The sequence below is a fragment of the Lynx canadensis genome, chromosome F1, assembly GCF_007474595.2.
Source record: "Lynx canadensis isolate LIC74 chromosome F1, mLynCan4.pri.v2, whole genome shotgun sequence".
Lineage (NCBI taxonomy): Eukaryota > Metazoa > Chordata > Mammalia > Carnivora > Felidae > Lynx > Lynx canadensis.
The window spans coordinates 22,152,796-22,168,115 of NC_044319.2; the positions used below are offsets into that span (position 1 = coordinate 22,152,796).

Here is a 15,320-nt window from a genome sequence, read left to right on the forward strand (position 1 = left end):
CATTTTGATATATAGACTCCTTATGTTTATTATTTTCTAAATAACATGAAAATAAAAACATATTCTTTGACCTGCTTTGTTAACTGGAATGTTATTTTAAATTTGCCTGGGGTTGAGGTTTTGGCATTAAAAGATTTTTACATGTTTCTAGCTTTATTGCATTGTGGGCAGGAATTGTGGCCTTATTTTCAAATCATATTAATGACTGTTTTATTGTTTAGTATATAGTCAATTTTGGTAAATTTTCTACAAATATTTAAGAAGGAGAACTATTATTTATTTGAAGCTAAAGAACTAATGTGTGTTGATTAGTTCAGTTATATTAATTGAAAGCAGGTGTAAACCAGTGGGAGTATTTAAAAAACTCAGAAATGCTGATTTAAAAATTTGGGCTATTATTTATTTATTTATTTATTCAATTAAAAATGTGTCTATTTGAAATCACCACTTTAATGCTGAAGTTGTAGAAAATTCAAATACACCTGAAAGATAAAAAACAGCTTTCATAAATTTTTTTTAAAGAAGAAAAAAGCAGAAACTCACCATTATAATAATTACCTCTAAAAACAGCAGTTGAAAAGAGTTTGTTTCCTAACATTGATATCAATAGGTGATCTATCTTTAGTTTAAAATACATTAACAAGTAAAATATTTCAATGCTGATCCTTAGATATTTTGTTAGTTGTCTGAATACAAAGAAAGATTTTTTTTCTATTATAAAAATATACTTGTAAATATTTTGCTACTTTGAAATAATGAATCAAATAGATTTCCAACTCTCATTAGGTTCATACTATATTTATAATGTATCTCACATGGTGGTTAGTTTTGAGTCAATATCATTTGCAAATTGAGAAGTAAAGCAGAATAATCACAAAACACAAATGGATCCCATAAATAGTATCAGTAGCCAAAGTATAAATCCCAATAAGCATAAGATGAGGGGATTACTGGCAACACATTAATTATTTTGGCTATCTTAAGGAAATCTTTCTCACACACATATAATCACAGCTTTTCTTTTGCCCACACAAATAACCAGAGCCTACATATTAGAAAGGTAAGTGTACCTACACAACCACACACACACACACACACAAACACACACAAACACACACCACTTTGGATTACGGGTGTTGCATGGCTTTGACTTTCACCCTATCTTTTCTTGGTGGTCTTTTCTCTTTGCCACGGCAATGTAGCAGATTGAAATAATGTCAAACAACCTACCATGGACAGTGAGCTTGGCGCTCGTGCTGCTTGATCCTGCCACGTTAGCTGCCATGCACGTGTACTGGCCAGCATCATCAGGCTGAGCAAATGCTATCTGCAGAGCCCCAGAGCTGAGGATGCGTTGGCGGACTGATTCCATAACTGCATGCCCATCTTTATGCCAGGTAATATCAGGTGGTGGGAGGCCATCTGCCTCACATGGTAGGGAGATGGGTTTATCCACAGCAGTGGTATATTCCTTTGGATGGGGGCTAATGACTGGAGGAACTAAAAGATACAAAGTTTATCTTAAAAGCATACACTAGGGTATTACTCCAGCAAAGTGAAGTCACACTGAAAAGAAACAAAATCCCAACTTTACCGTATTATCATTGAAGGATCACTACACTGTTTTCATTGGCAAAGAAAATTCTTTGAGCCACTTTCAGAAAATTATTCTCTACATAGTTAATAAATGTAAATGATAATCGATTTTAAATGAGGGCATAAGTATATGTTCCTGATACTACATGCCTAGAAAATACAAAATTTAGGTTGTGTCAACAGAGGCATTTTCTTTAACATACTGTATTATGTGATTCACTTCAGCTATCTAAACTTTCAGAATAGACCCCTTCAAGGTTTAAAAATCATTCCACTGTTGAGAGATACTTTTACTCAAATATTTCCTACAGTGGTTAGTGTCTCAAATACAGTGGCCACATTTAACAAAGTACTGTTTGAATGACTGAATAAATAAATGAATAGATCATGGAAAAGAATTATACAGATAAAACTATTCCCACTTTTTCAGAAAGCTATGGAAGAGCTTATGATAAGGAATTCTCTTCCTAGTGATTACAGTAGGTTGATTACCATTTGGGGATTGGCCTGGATCTTTTGTTGAGCCTCAAAGAAATATTAAATAATTGTGAGAGAGCAATCAAACACAAAGGAGGAAAAACTAGTCACAAGTACACAGGAAAGAAAGGAGAGGATGACCCACCCGTGTCACTGAAAGTCCAGAGAAGTGACAAAGCGCCGAGGACAATGACAGTAAAAATATCCTTTTAAGCATGTGCAGACAAAACCCACAAACAACAAAAACTACTACCCATTCAAGAAAGTTGAAGAGAGAAACAAAGCCAACAGTAGTCACTGTTACCATATTCAGAATGTGTAGTGGAATCACAAATGAGATCTCAGAGATCCACTGATCCAGGCAACACTCTGTGCATAGCAAGTCCTGGAGACCTAGAACTATCTGCTGTATCTCCAGAGGATATGGAGATGTGGTCAACCACATAGAGAACAGATTTTAAGATACACTACTGGTGATGAGTAAAATAAAATCAACAAGTTGTGAAAAAATACAAATAACCATATTAAAATCATTTATATCAGCCAACATTATTTGGTTGGGCTTGTACTTGCCATTATATACTGTTTCTGTAAGAAGAGAGATTTGGTTCAGAATTTTCATGCCTCTAAAGCATGCAGTTATTTCTGGTTGCTTTTGAAATGTTGAAATGCTATTAATCACCTACTGTGTTTCTTTGTCCCATAACTGCTCAGATTTTAATCAATTTTAATCAATTAGTGAAGGAAAAAAACCCTCCTATATGCAACTGTTCTTTCCATGATTTCCATGTTGCCAAAACCAATGAATATTTATTGGTCCTTATCCCAACTGACCTCTCACTCACATTCAACAAATTGTCCACTCCCTCTTGAAATGTTCTCCTCTGCTAGTTTTCATATGGCTTTCCTCCAACATCTCTGCCTGCTCCTTTGTATTCTTTTCTAGCATCCTCTCTTTCCTCAGACTGTTTCTTAAACAATGCACAGTACTGGGTCTTTGTTTTTAGTTCTTTTCTGTCCAAATTCCGATCCAGTCTTGTGGGCTGAGATACACTGATTACTTCCAAATTTATATCTTATACTATACTTCTCGAGCTCTGGATCCATAAATATTCAATTCCATTTGATATCTCCACTCGGATTTCTAATAGTTTCCCACCTCTAACAGGATCAATCAGGAATCATGTCTTCCTTCCTCTAAAACCTGTTCCTCCCCTTGCACCTCCCCATGGCACTATCATCCACTCACTAGCTCAAGCCCAAAGTCCAGGAAACATCATTAATTCTTCTCTTTTCCTAACCTCCAAAATCTGATTCATCAGCCATCCTGGCAGTTACATCTCCAAAAGTATCTTATCCATCACTTTTTTCATTTACCCCTGCAATTTACATAGCCGCTCCCACTCCCAGCCTGTAACACCGTGCCTGGAGGACCCAAAGAGTTCCTGCAGCTCTAGCCTTGCCCCTTCTCTAAACCAATACCTACACAACGTCAAAAGAGATCTTCCTAAAGCCAGATAAGCAACATGGTTAAACCCTTAGAAGGCTTCCCACTGCATAGAGAAGAAAGTACAACCTTTGTGTGGTCCCTCTGACCTTCCATGCATTGGCCCGCCTTCTTTTCGGACTTCCTTTCCATTTTGCCAGCCTTCTCCTTCTTCACCACTCTCCACCACACTGGCATGCTTCTTTTCTTACTCTTTCCTCCCTTGGGGCCATTGCACATGCTGCCCTCTCTCCTGGGGACACTCTGCCGCTTTTGCACGGCTCATCCTAGCTCATCATTCAGGTCTCAGCTTAAATGGTACCCCTTCAGAGAAGGGTGCTTCTTAGAGCCCACTTTAGCCACTAAGGTAAGGTGGTCCCTACGTTTCCCCATGATTCCATCTCAGCCTTTTTTTTTTCTGCTTAACACGTTAGAACTTATAATTATTTCATTTATTTGGTACTTTAGTTTTTTTCCCTTTTCCACACTATAAGGGAAGCATCATGTCTGTAATGTTTAATGTATTTCCACTTATTATTCCAATAAATATTTATTGAGAAAATGTTGAAAAATATAAAGAAATTAGATTTATGATGTGCAGTTAGGTGGGCTTTACTGTAGTCATTAATTCATCATAGGAAAATCATACTATAAGGAAATTCAAAATCAGCTAATGCAAATTCAGTAGCTCAGAACCTGCCTCCAGGTGTCTTCTTCACTCACAAAAACAATGTATGCAAATATGAATATTGTGTTCAGAAAATAACAGTTAAATGTGAAAAAAAACCCTGCTTTGTCTACAGAATAATTTTTGCCTGTCAAATTACTTAACTGTAATTATGATTTTTTTGTTTCATGATTTTTTATTTATGACTTGAAAAATGATTTGTTTTTGGAGTGGGTATTACAATGTAGTGTTTCATAATGTATCCAATGCAGTATTTTGGAGAGAATGGTTTTAAAAATCACTTTAATTATGTGCCACAATGAAATAGAGTACCAAATGGAAGTTTGTAGAAGTCCAAAATTACTCTGAGATGCCTCAGTTTTCTTACACAAACAATGACCCTCCCCCCAAATCCCCAAACATTAACTTTTCTCCTTCATAAGAGTGATAGAAAAACGCATTGTATAATGTAAACTCAGAATGTTGACAACTATGGCAGCATCATTATTTTAGATAAATGAAATGTGGCATCCATCGTTACAAGCATCTTTGCAATGAAGACATAGAGATGAATTATTTAGGTACCTTGAACATTTAATTTGATTTTGCCTAAGGCTGTACCAGCTGGATTCTGAGCCACACACATGTAAGTGCCAGCATCTTCTCTGACGGCTCTGGAGATCTGCAAGCCGCCACTAGGAAGAACTGCATGACTTTTGCCTGCGTTGCAATTGTGAAAGCAGGGTAAAAATAATTTTTATTAAAAATTCTTTTCATTAAAAGATAATACTGACTTCTGAATTATAAAACACTGTTTTTTTGTGATTTTCTTGATAGAAACACTGGTAGGTACCTGAAGCGATGACACTGATGCCTTCTTTTTGCCAAGTAATGAAAGGACTGGGTGTCCCTGTTGCCTCACATGGTAATAAAATTGGATTGTTTACAATGACATCTAGTTCACTTGGCTGAGGCTGAATGACTGGAGGCTCTGTAAGAACCAATCAACAGAGAAAGCAATGGCACCAGTTAGTGGCAGGAACATCTAAAGTAGCCATGGGTTAAACATGCCCAGATTCATATTTCCAAATTTTTAGTGATCTGATTGTGCTAGGGAGAAGAAAATATTGACCGTATTACATTTTTTTGAGTCTTGCAACTGTAGGCAGTTTCCATTAGAAGACTAGAAGCAGGGGCGCCTGGGTGGCTCAGTTGGTTGAGCCAGGTCATGATCTCAGGTAATTATCTCATGGTTTGTGAGTTCGAGCCCCACGTCGGGCTCTCTGCTGTCAGTATGGAGACTGCTTCAGATCCCCTGTTCCCTCCCTCTCTGCACCTCCCCACTTGCTCTCACTCTCTCTCTGTCTCTTTTAAAAATAAATAAAACATTAAAAAACAAAAAGACTAGAAGCAGGAACAGATTACAGCAATTCAAGAAAAAAATAACTTAGGGGTTGTTCTGTGTGGTTTGTCATCTGTAGGTTTTGGTTTTTTTTTTTTTTTAGTCTTTTGACTAGTACCTGTCAATCTTTCATATTCCCAAGATATTACCAGGTTTCATAACTCTAGAGAGTATATCCATCCCTTCAAGAATAAACATGGCTTGAAGAAAAAACAACAAGCTTTTAATGAAAAGTAACCTTCATACCCTGGACACGAAGGGTCACGTGTCGATGTGCAGAACCAGCTGCATTCCTGGCAACACAAGTGTATCTTCCAGCATGGTTGAACTGAGTGGCAGACATTTCAATTGCTCCTAAAAAGAAAAAAAGTTTTTATGCACAGTGTGTCCTTTTTTTCTGCAACCATTTTTCTGGTTCAATAAACTAGGTTTCTCTGATTTTGTGTTTTTGTCCCTATAGCATAATGGTGCTTGGCTTATATGCATACTTGCATCCCCTGAAGTGCCTAACACAGTGCCTTTTGGTCATTATTAATGACTTCATTTAGGCAAAATTTACAACCATAAAATTCACCCAATTAAATGTACACTTCAATGATTTTTAGCTTAATTACAGCTACATGGCACAACTATCACAATCTAATTTTTAGAACATTCCTATTACCCTAAAAAGAAATCTCATCCTATTTACAGTCACGTCTCACTCCCAAACCCAGCCCCAGGCAATCGCTAATCTCTTCACATTCTCTGTATATTTGCCCTTTCTGAACATTTCATGCATTTGCAATCATACAGATGGCTTGAGTCCGATTACCTTTGCTGTGAGCAGAGTTTGTGAGTTTCATCTGTTGTAGCATGTGCCAATTTTTGCTCTTTTTTTTTTTTTGCTCTATTTTATTGATAAATAGAATTTCATTGTGTGGATTATCCATATTTTGTTTATTCATTCACCAGTTGGTGGACATTTGGATTGTTTCTCCTTTGTGTACTGTGCATAATGCTGTATGAACATTTGCATACAAGTCTTTGTGTGGACATATGTTTTCATTTCCTAGGAATGGAGCTGCTGGGTCACATGGTAACTCTGTTTAATATTTTGAGAAAGTTCCAAACTGTTCTCTTAACACAATACCTTGTGCTGAAGGGTACTTCATTTCTATTTTATGATTTTAATTGCTACCAATCTATATAGGTTTCTGAGACAGCCAAAATACTTTGCTTTAAAAGCCAAGTTCTACCCTGCGAATGATCTTCCATTATTTCCCTTCTATTGAGAAAATAAATTCCCTTAGAATAATATGCACAGATGCATAAACCCCAGGATGTTAGTTGCTACTTTAGTTTATCTCTAATGCACCCTCCTGAGTTAGGGGATCAGCTTTCAGAAACACCAGTGTGAATTACCTATATTTTCATTGAGGTGAATTTTTTTTTCTCTTTCAATACATAATCTTTTTTTTTTTTTAATTTTTTTTCAACGTTTTTTATTTATTTTTGGGACAGAGAGAGACAGAGCATGAACGGGGGAGGGGCAGAGAGAGAGGGAGACACAGAATCGGAAACAGGCTCCAGGCTCCGAGCCATCAGCCCAGAGCCTGACGCGGGGCTCGAACTCACGGACCGCGAGATCATGACCTGGCTGAAGTCGGACGCTTAACCGACTGCGCCACCCAGGCGCCCCTTAATACATAAACTTTATAAATGATGGCTGCTACCACTCTCAAAAATTACCCAACCTAGCACTTATCACCCAACCTTCCCTACCTACTCAATTATAAAAACCTTGAAAACAAGAACCCTCTTAGTTTTATAACCTCAGAAACTCGGTGGAGTCTCTAACTTATTTTAGGCATTAAATGTTTGTTACGTGAATGGAGATTCTTTTTGGCCAATGGAGGGAGTATTGCTCACTCAAAAGCAACCCATGAACTTGTAAAACCTTAGCATCAGTAAATATGGACATAAAATTCCAATGATCACGATTATATTCAGTTATTGTTATTTTGTTTCCAGATTTTTTTTCTCTCCTGTTCTCTAATTCCCCTTCACACTCTAACTGCCTTCCCCCCCCCGAGGTGCCTAAGTCTAGGAATGAAAATGAATTTTATTCTTTTATTTGGGTACCAAAAAAAGGCCAGGTGAAGCCATCTATTCATGATTAATCTAATCATAGATGTGTAATCACTGAGCTTGGCCTTACCTGATGACAGAATTCTATAACCGTCTCCCCTGGGAAGTAGTCTTATCCCATTTTTTGTCCAGTGGATTGAGGGAAATGGAACTCCCGAAGCAGTGCAAGTAATCACCGTTGGGGCGTGTTTGGTTACCAGGAAGTCTGTAGGCTCATCAGCTATGGAAGGTGGAACTAAAACAATAACAACAAGAAGAAAGTACACATTTGCGACCCTTCCAGATTTCCAAACTCTTATCATACATCTTTCTTTTCCTACACTGAAAGTGAATATTAGGTAAGTGGAAAAAGAAGCCCTGTTGTAAGGTAGTGGAATGATGAAATGTATGATGATAGTAAGTATCAATCCATACAGTAAGCCAGTTCTACCTTGGACAGTGAGATCCACAGTTCTTTTATCCTCTCCGGCATCATTTGTCACGGTGCACTCATAGGTTGCAGTGTCATCCACAGAAGGGGAAATAATTATTAGTGAACCTGAAGAAAGGAGCCTAGAAGAAATATTTCAAAGAAATGATGTACTATATATCATTTTTCATAAATGTTGGTTCAACATGGTACCATGTTGTGAATTGAGGGAAATGGAATTCTTTCCTCATGTTAAAATGAGGAGTCTCTCTGATACTTTATATATCAGACTTTTTTATATGGGCAATGGGTTAACAGAGCCCTAACCTTGAGATTTATAGGAAGCAGCTGGGTGGATTGTTCGAAGGGGGCATCCTGCATTTTCTGAATGCTTCTATCATGATCAACCATGCTCTTCTAAGTGAAATACAGTAAAATGGGCACACTGATGATAGCTATTGTTGATTGAGCATTGAATACATTCTGGCACCATCTCAACTGTTTCACATAAACTATCTCTAAATTTCACAATAGCTTTGTAGATTGGTACTTGATTATTCCATTGATGGACAGGTAATTACAACTCTGTCTTGCATGTTTCCCTCCTTCACATGTCTCCTTACATGTGCTGGACATCTTAGAGATGCATAGTACCTACATCAATAAGTCTTTTTCCTAATGTCTAATCAATTAAAAACTAAAGTGATCTAGATCATTTCAAATATTTAAGGGCTTTAATAAATATACATATATTATTCTAAGTAAATCTAAATAAAATATCTACTTTCTTACTGCAAAGTGTGTGCTGATGGAATAAAAATGATTTGATTTAATGGGAATACATTTGACATGCTTTTTTATTCAATGGTATTGTATATTTTCCATATAGTGTATATCTTCAAGTCACTAGACTCCCGCTACCCAAAGAATAAAAGGGTGAGAAAGAGAGAGAAACAATAGAATTCCAAGTGAAACATTCCTGGTTTCATATTTCCTGATTATCAGAATTGATTATTGTCAAAGTAGATCTATGAGAACATTTGGCAAATCCTTTGACGAGGTATCTATCCATTAACTTAACTGAGATACAATAAATGATGCTCATCTTAAATATCAGAAATTCCTAGTAATTTAGAGGTTAGCTTTTAAAAACCATACACTGTCATATTATGAGCTACTGGAAGTAAAGCTGGGAGAATGCAAAAAATTGGAGAAAATGGTATGTTCCCTCATGCTATCAAATACCTAAGGTGTATTTCAAGGTTCAGAATTTTATTTTTTATTCTACGGCTACAGCTAGTATTAATTTTAAAGAATAGTTTTTCTTTTATACCAAATGATGCTTTAACTTTTTTTCTTTATAAAAATCTAAAAGGTGCTAAAAAATAAAGCAGAATAGGAATCTAATCTTGCAGATCTCTCTGACCTTCATTCATAAGGTTTATGAATGGAGAAGTTGAACTTATAATTCAAAAAAAGCTTTTAGGTTGAAAAACTAATTTCACATTAAGAAAAAATATATACTCTATATACTAGCTAATTCCTCAAACATGTATAGGCTTCAAACATGTATGTAAAGGCTGTCCCCATTGTATGTATATATATGCTGTCCCCATTGATAGAGATGAAATGTTAATTCTTTTTAAAATAATGTTTCTAGGGGCGCCTAGGTGGCTCAGTCGGTTGAGCGTCCGACTTTGGCTCAGGTCATGATCTCGTGCTCTGTGAATTCCAGCCCCGCATCGGGCTCTGTGCTGACAGCTCAGAGCCTGGAGCCTGATTAAGATTCTGTGTCTCCCTCTCTCTCTCTGGCCCTCCCCCGTTCATGCTCTGTCTCTCTCTGTCTCAAAAATAAATAAACGTTAAAAAAATTAAAAAAAAATAATAAAATAATGTTTCTAAATAGTAGGTGGGGTTTTCAATTAAATTATTCCTTACTGGGGTGTCTGGATGGCTCAGTCAGTTAAGCGTCTGACTTTGGCTCAGGTCATGATCTCACCGTCCATGAGTTCGAGCCCTGCTTCAGGCTCTGTGCTGACAGCTCAGAGCCTGGAGCCTGCTTCAGATTCTGTCTCTCTCTCTCTCTCTCTCTCTCTCTCTCTTTCTGCCCCTCCCCTGCTTGCACCCTGTCTCTCTCAAAAATAAACAAATATTAAAAAGTTAAAAAAAATTATTCCTTACCTGTATGAATTCTGATTTTGATCTACATTAAGAAGATGCCCATTTTTCTTCCACCTGATTGATGGTTTTGGTATCCCAGTAGCCTCACAAGCCAGAGTAGTTTGAACATTTACTGTTACAGTTATGTTGGTAGGACCCAGAGCAATGGATGGAGGAACTAAAACAAAGTCAACAAATAGGAGGGTAACACATTCAGCAAATAGTATGCCACCTGAAGTATTTCTGCCAGACTGAAATTAATCACTGGTAACTTGCCCCCAATCATGAGCTTGATCAGGCTCTGTGAATTTAAATAGTGTTGTGATGGTGCTAGCCACAGTGAGGAGAAAACATGGATCTTGACTGTTCGCAATAGAGTGTGGTACACTCGCGTAGCCCCGGATATCAAGGTCTTTATGATCTCACTGGTTTAGGCTATCAAAGAACATTTAACCCAAAGATTAGATGTCATTCACAGAAGTATATTTACCATGGACCTGTAAATCTATTCGCCTGCGGTCTGTTCCAGCAGCATTGGTAGCCATACACAAATATCGTCCAGTGTCTGTGACATGTGCTGACTGGATATGAAGGAATCCATTTTCCAAGATGGAGTATCTACAAGAAAGATCACAAGTGAAGTCCCCGGAATCAGCCTTTTCTGATTATTCACATTCTGACTGAGAGTATTTTACAAGACTTATAGTTAAATCCATTTTTTTTTGTCTTTTCCTGCTTTAGAAATTCACAATACCCTGGGTGGAAAAGGGGGATATTCTGCAAAGATGCATAGCAGATGGACTTGTGCCCTTGGAGGAAATACAATCATTATGTTTTTGGACATAAGCCTTACGATTATGCTTTTAAAATAGTATGTGTTGATTCTCACATAAAGATGAGGATACTAGTATTAAATATAACAAGACCAAAACAATACATTGGAAAAAAAGATTCAAGAATTTATATTTCAGTTAGTACAGTATTTTTCGTCCTTCTCCAGAACTGTTACCTTGCGTGACCTGCAGATAGAACAGCTCCATCCTTTCTCCATGTTACCCTCGGGGTCGGCACACCCCCAGCAAGGCACTCCAATACAGTCGACCTATTTACGTGAACGACAAGACTCTGGGGGCCGCTCTTTATGTTTGGAGGAACTGCGCAAGAGAGGTATGTGGAAAACTTCATTCACATTAATAACACAGCCTGAACTAAGACTCTGAAGAGGTAATACAAGGTTAGCTTTGAGTCAAAGGTACAGCTTTGCCTGCAGCTAATTCAGGTTAGTATAAACAGAATTGGGGTTTAATTCCTAAAGTCTTACTCAAGAAACTCCATGTTGAAAAATAAAGCACAGGTTGGGGGAAGGAGGTTTTAAATCCCTGATACGGTGTGTGAAATCTGGCTTTCCTGGAGAGACGCTTGAATAAAAATGAGCTCTGGTCTGATGCAAATTAAAGATGATATTTCTTATTTCTCTTTGGCCAAATAATGGTCAGGGAATGTTAGCACTGGAACAGCTTCACTTTAAATAAAAACAGACAGTGGGCCGGTCGAATGAAAAGCACATCTGTGATTAATCACGCAAGTCTCAGAGTATGTATTTTATTAATCGTTGAGTTCATATGGGAATAGAAAACTTGAATTTTAACTTTAGTATTAGAGATATTAGTTGTGTAGGTCACTCAATATTCTATAAAGCTTCATATAGTAACCAAAGACACTATTATGGGGAAAAGCCTGTATTATCTCCCCTAATATTGGCACATTTTAGTGTTTAGATTTTATATTTGAGAAAATCACAGTCCTGTGGCAGTCTCTGTAGCACATATACACCCAACACCAACATGAATAAAGAACTAAATAATGGACCACCTGTCATCCAGAGATTTAGTGTCACTTTCTCAATGCCTCTTATCTGAATGACACAGAGCATCAGGATATGCTGATAATGACTGGACATATATTATCCTCTAAGATAATGTACCTTTAATTAATTTTTTTGAAATATCATTTGAATATAGCCATAATACAAATACATGTTGTCTTCAAAAAATAAGATAACCACAAGAATTTATTTAGCGTGCCCATAAGAAACAAAAATGTTATCATTTCTTTGAATGCCCTTGGCTAAATTTTTAAATTGTGAAACAATGGTTAACTTTCTTACCATTTACAGTGAGGATAAATTCTCTTGTAGTCTTTCCTGCAACGTTGCTGGCCACACAAGTATAATTGGCTGTATCACTTAGATCTGCATTATTAATTTGCAAGTATCTCCCTCCAGAGAGGATTCGTACCCGAGGGCTTGCCTGGATTCAGCAAGTAAGATTTACCATTAAAATGTCAGGAAAAGAGAATAAAATATTACTTTATAACAGCAAAAAGTAATTATAGTGAACTGTGGATTGCCTGTCTTCCAGTATGCTTTGTCTGCTCCCCCTACTGTTATCCTGGGATCCAAACCCCTTGGGAACTATTTCTATGAGTGTGCTTAAGGCAAGGGCACAATCGATGTTCCCAGTTCTCCTGGCCACAATGATCCACTCAAGGATGGGCAGCTGGGCCCCAGAGAGCCCTCTGCAGGACTGTGTTGGAAGTGTTGGGGAATAAGAAGTGTTCTTTTTATTGGTATCTGGTAGTGAGGATGACATAGCCTGGTAGTGGTCTTACCACCTTGTGTGGACAGCCTGTTCTGAATCTAAAACAAAGCAAGCAGAATTGAGATTCAGAGAAAAAATATCATAGATGCTTGCTTATGTGAGAAGAATCTCTGGATCTAGTAATACCTAAGACCTAAAACATAAGATCACCAATCACTGTAGGTAATAAATATCTTTAAATAATTTTTAAGTTGGTTTGAGTTTAATTCTGCCATTTACAACTGAAAGCTTCATGACTTGAAGAATCATGAGTTGATTCTTAATAATGTTTTTGTTCCATGAATATCAGTAAGTTCTGCTAATTCATCAAGTCTCATATAATTTTCTCTGGTCTCTTTCCATTGGCCACCAATGATTCTTCCAAATTTAACTTCTTTCATCAGATAGAATCTTATTGTCAGTTGATGATCTTGCTTCCTATTCCATGGAGAAAATCAAAGCCCTGTGCCTGCAGTTCTCTCCTCCTCCTACCTTACTTAATGAATGCAACCTTCCTTTCTATCTTTCCATCTCTGTGGAAAAGGTCAGCCCTTCTGTCCAAGGGTGATTTCTTCACTTGTGACCAGGGTCCCATTACTTCTCTAACACATGTTATTCTCTAAACTTCTTTCTCTCTCTTATATCTTCAGTCTCTTATGTATGCAAGTCTTCTACATATTTAAAGAATAGCCCATAATTATTTCCATTCCCTCTTCTTCCTTAATTCTCCCAACAATGGTAGCCTACCCTTTCCTTTGATTACTCTGTTGAAGAACGATTGTTCAGATATTTTACTATTTCTGTGCATTGCCAAAGTCATGGACACAACTTAATTGTATCTTAGCATGGTCTCTGTTAACCACTCCTTCTCTTTTCATTGGCTTTTAGTACACCAGTGTCTCCTGCATTTAATCCTATCTCTCTGAGTCCTCCTCAGTTCTGTTCTTCTTCTCTTCTTCCTTTGCTCGCCTTGTAATTATCAGTGTTGCCTTATGCTTTATTCTCATTTACAGATTTTCTCACACATTCTTATGTATGCTTTCTTATGCATTTCTTATGTATGTACATCTCAAGCATTCTTATGTATGCTTTCTGGTCCACTTCATACAAACCTATGGCTTCAACAACTGGTCATACGACTGAAGACTACCAAGTCAAAGACGTTTTTGATGAAATAGGGACCTATATTTCTTAGTGGTTTTTAGAATCTCCACTTGGATAATATATCAGTAATTCAAACTCAAAATATCTGAAACTGGGGGCGCCTGGGTGGCGCAGTCGGTTAAGCGTCCGACTTCAGCCAGGTCACGATCTCACGGTCCGTGAGTTCGAGCCCCGCGTCAGGCTCTGGGCTGATGGCTCGGAGCCTGGAGCCTGTTTCCGATTCTGTGTCTCCCTCTCTCTCTGCCCCTCCCCCGTTCATGCTCTGTCTCTGTCTGTCCCAAAAATAAATAAAAAACGTTGAAAAAAAAATTAAAAAAAAAAAAATATCTGAAACTGAATTCATCTCCTTTTCATAACCATTGAACTTACCCTGTCCCAGGACTAACATCACTTGTTCATAGCTGGAATTATTCTAAACTTCTCCATCATCAACATTCACTCAGTCTCTGTTTGAACACCTAATAGTTTTGAGTAAAATGCACATATGGGAGATAAAACTATGGAAAAAATGTCAGAGCATGAAAGGTCTTGTGAGATAAGCGGGGTAGTTTAACATGAATCCTTAAATCTATGGGGAATAATCAAAGGATTTTAATCACAGTCTACTTCAGCCACACCAAGCTACTTGCAGTTCCTGGAAGAACAGCATTCCTTTCCCTGAAATAGCTTTGTAGATGCCATTATCTATCATTAGAATTTCCCTCTTCTTTCTCACCCAACATCTACTCATCATTTAAAACCGATTTTACCCTTTTCAAGAAGCTCCCCTGAGCTGTCCCTTACCCTGGAGTCTGAGTTACTAGCTTCTCTTCTGTTTTTATAAAATGTTATACCTTGCACTAACATATGAGTTGTATTCATGCTATAATCTTTGATTTACTTCTATATCTTTTCAAGTAGTCTGTGAGCTCCTTGAAGGTCAAGACTACTCTCAGTAGCAATTATAGTGCCTATCATTACAGTAGAGGCACAATAAATAGAGAAACTGAGGCACATGAACGTTAAGTGATACCCATGATAATTTCGCATGCAAGTAACCCCCAGTTAGCATCCAGTCTGTTTTTGGTCCCTTGGTGTGATTTGGTGGTGGAGGAAGTTCTTCTGCCTTAGGGGGGGTTAGGGGACTTAATCTTCTTTTATAATTAGAGACAATTAGCACAGTAAGTTATACTAAGGATGAGGAGGAACAA

General features: G+C 37.5%; 1 protein-coding gene across 1 annotated transcript in view; it reads right to left on the reverse strand.

Moving 5' to 3' along the window:
- The window catches only part of HMCN1 (hemicentin 1), a 463,190-nt gene that overhangs the window by 56,698 nt on the left and 391,172 nt on the right, over positions 1-15,320 (reverse strand). Inside the window, exons 72-81 of the mRNA XM_030302673.1 lie at positions 12,495-12,636; positions 11,337-11,481; positions 10,818-10,945; positions 10,349-10,505; positions 8,189-8,310; positions 7,829-7,993; positions 5,875-5,982; positions 5,080-5,217; positions 4,812-4,946; positions 1,231-1,500 (exon numbers count right to left, since the gene is read on the reverse strand). Of these exons, the coding sequence (XP_030158533.1) occupies positions 1,231-1,500; positions 4,812-4,946; positions 5,080-5,217; positions 5,875-5,982; positions 7,829-7,993; positions 8,189-8,310; positions 10,349-10,505; positions 10,818-10,945; positions 11,337-11,481; positions 12,495-12,636 (1,510 nt within the window). The remainder of the gene's footprint in view (positions 1-1,230; positions 1,501-4,811; positions 4,947-5,079; positions 5,218-5,874; positions 5,983-7,828; positions 7,994-8,188; positions 8,311-10,348; positions 10,506-10,817; positions 10,946-11,336; positions 11,482-12,494; positions 12,637-15,320) is intronic.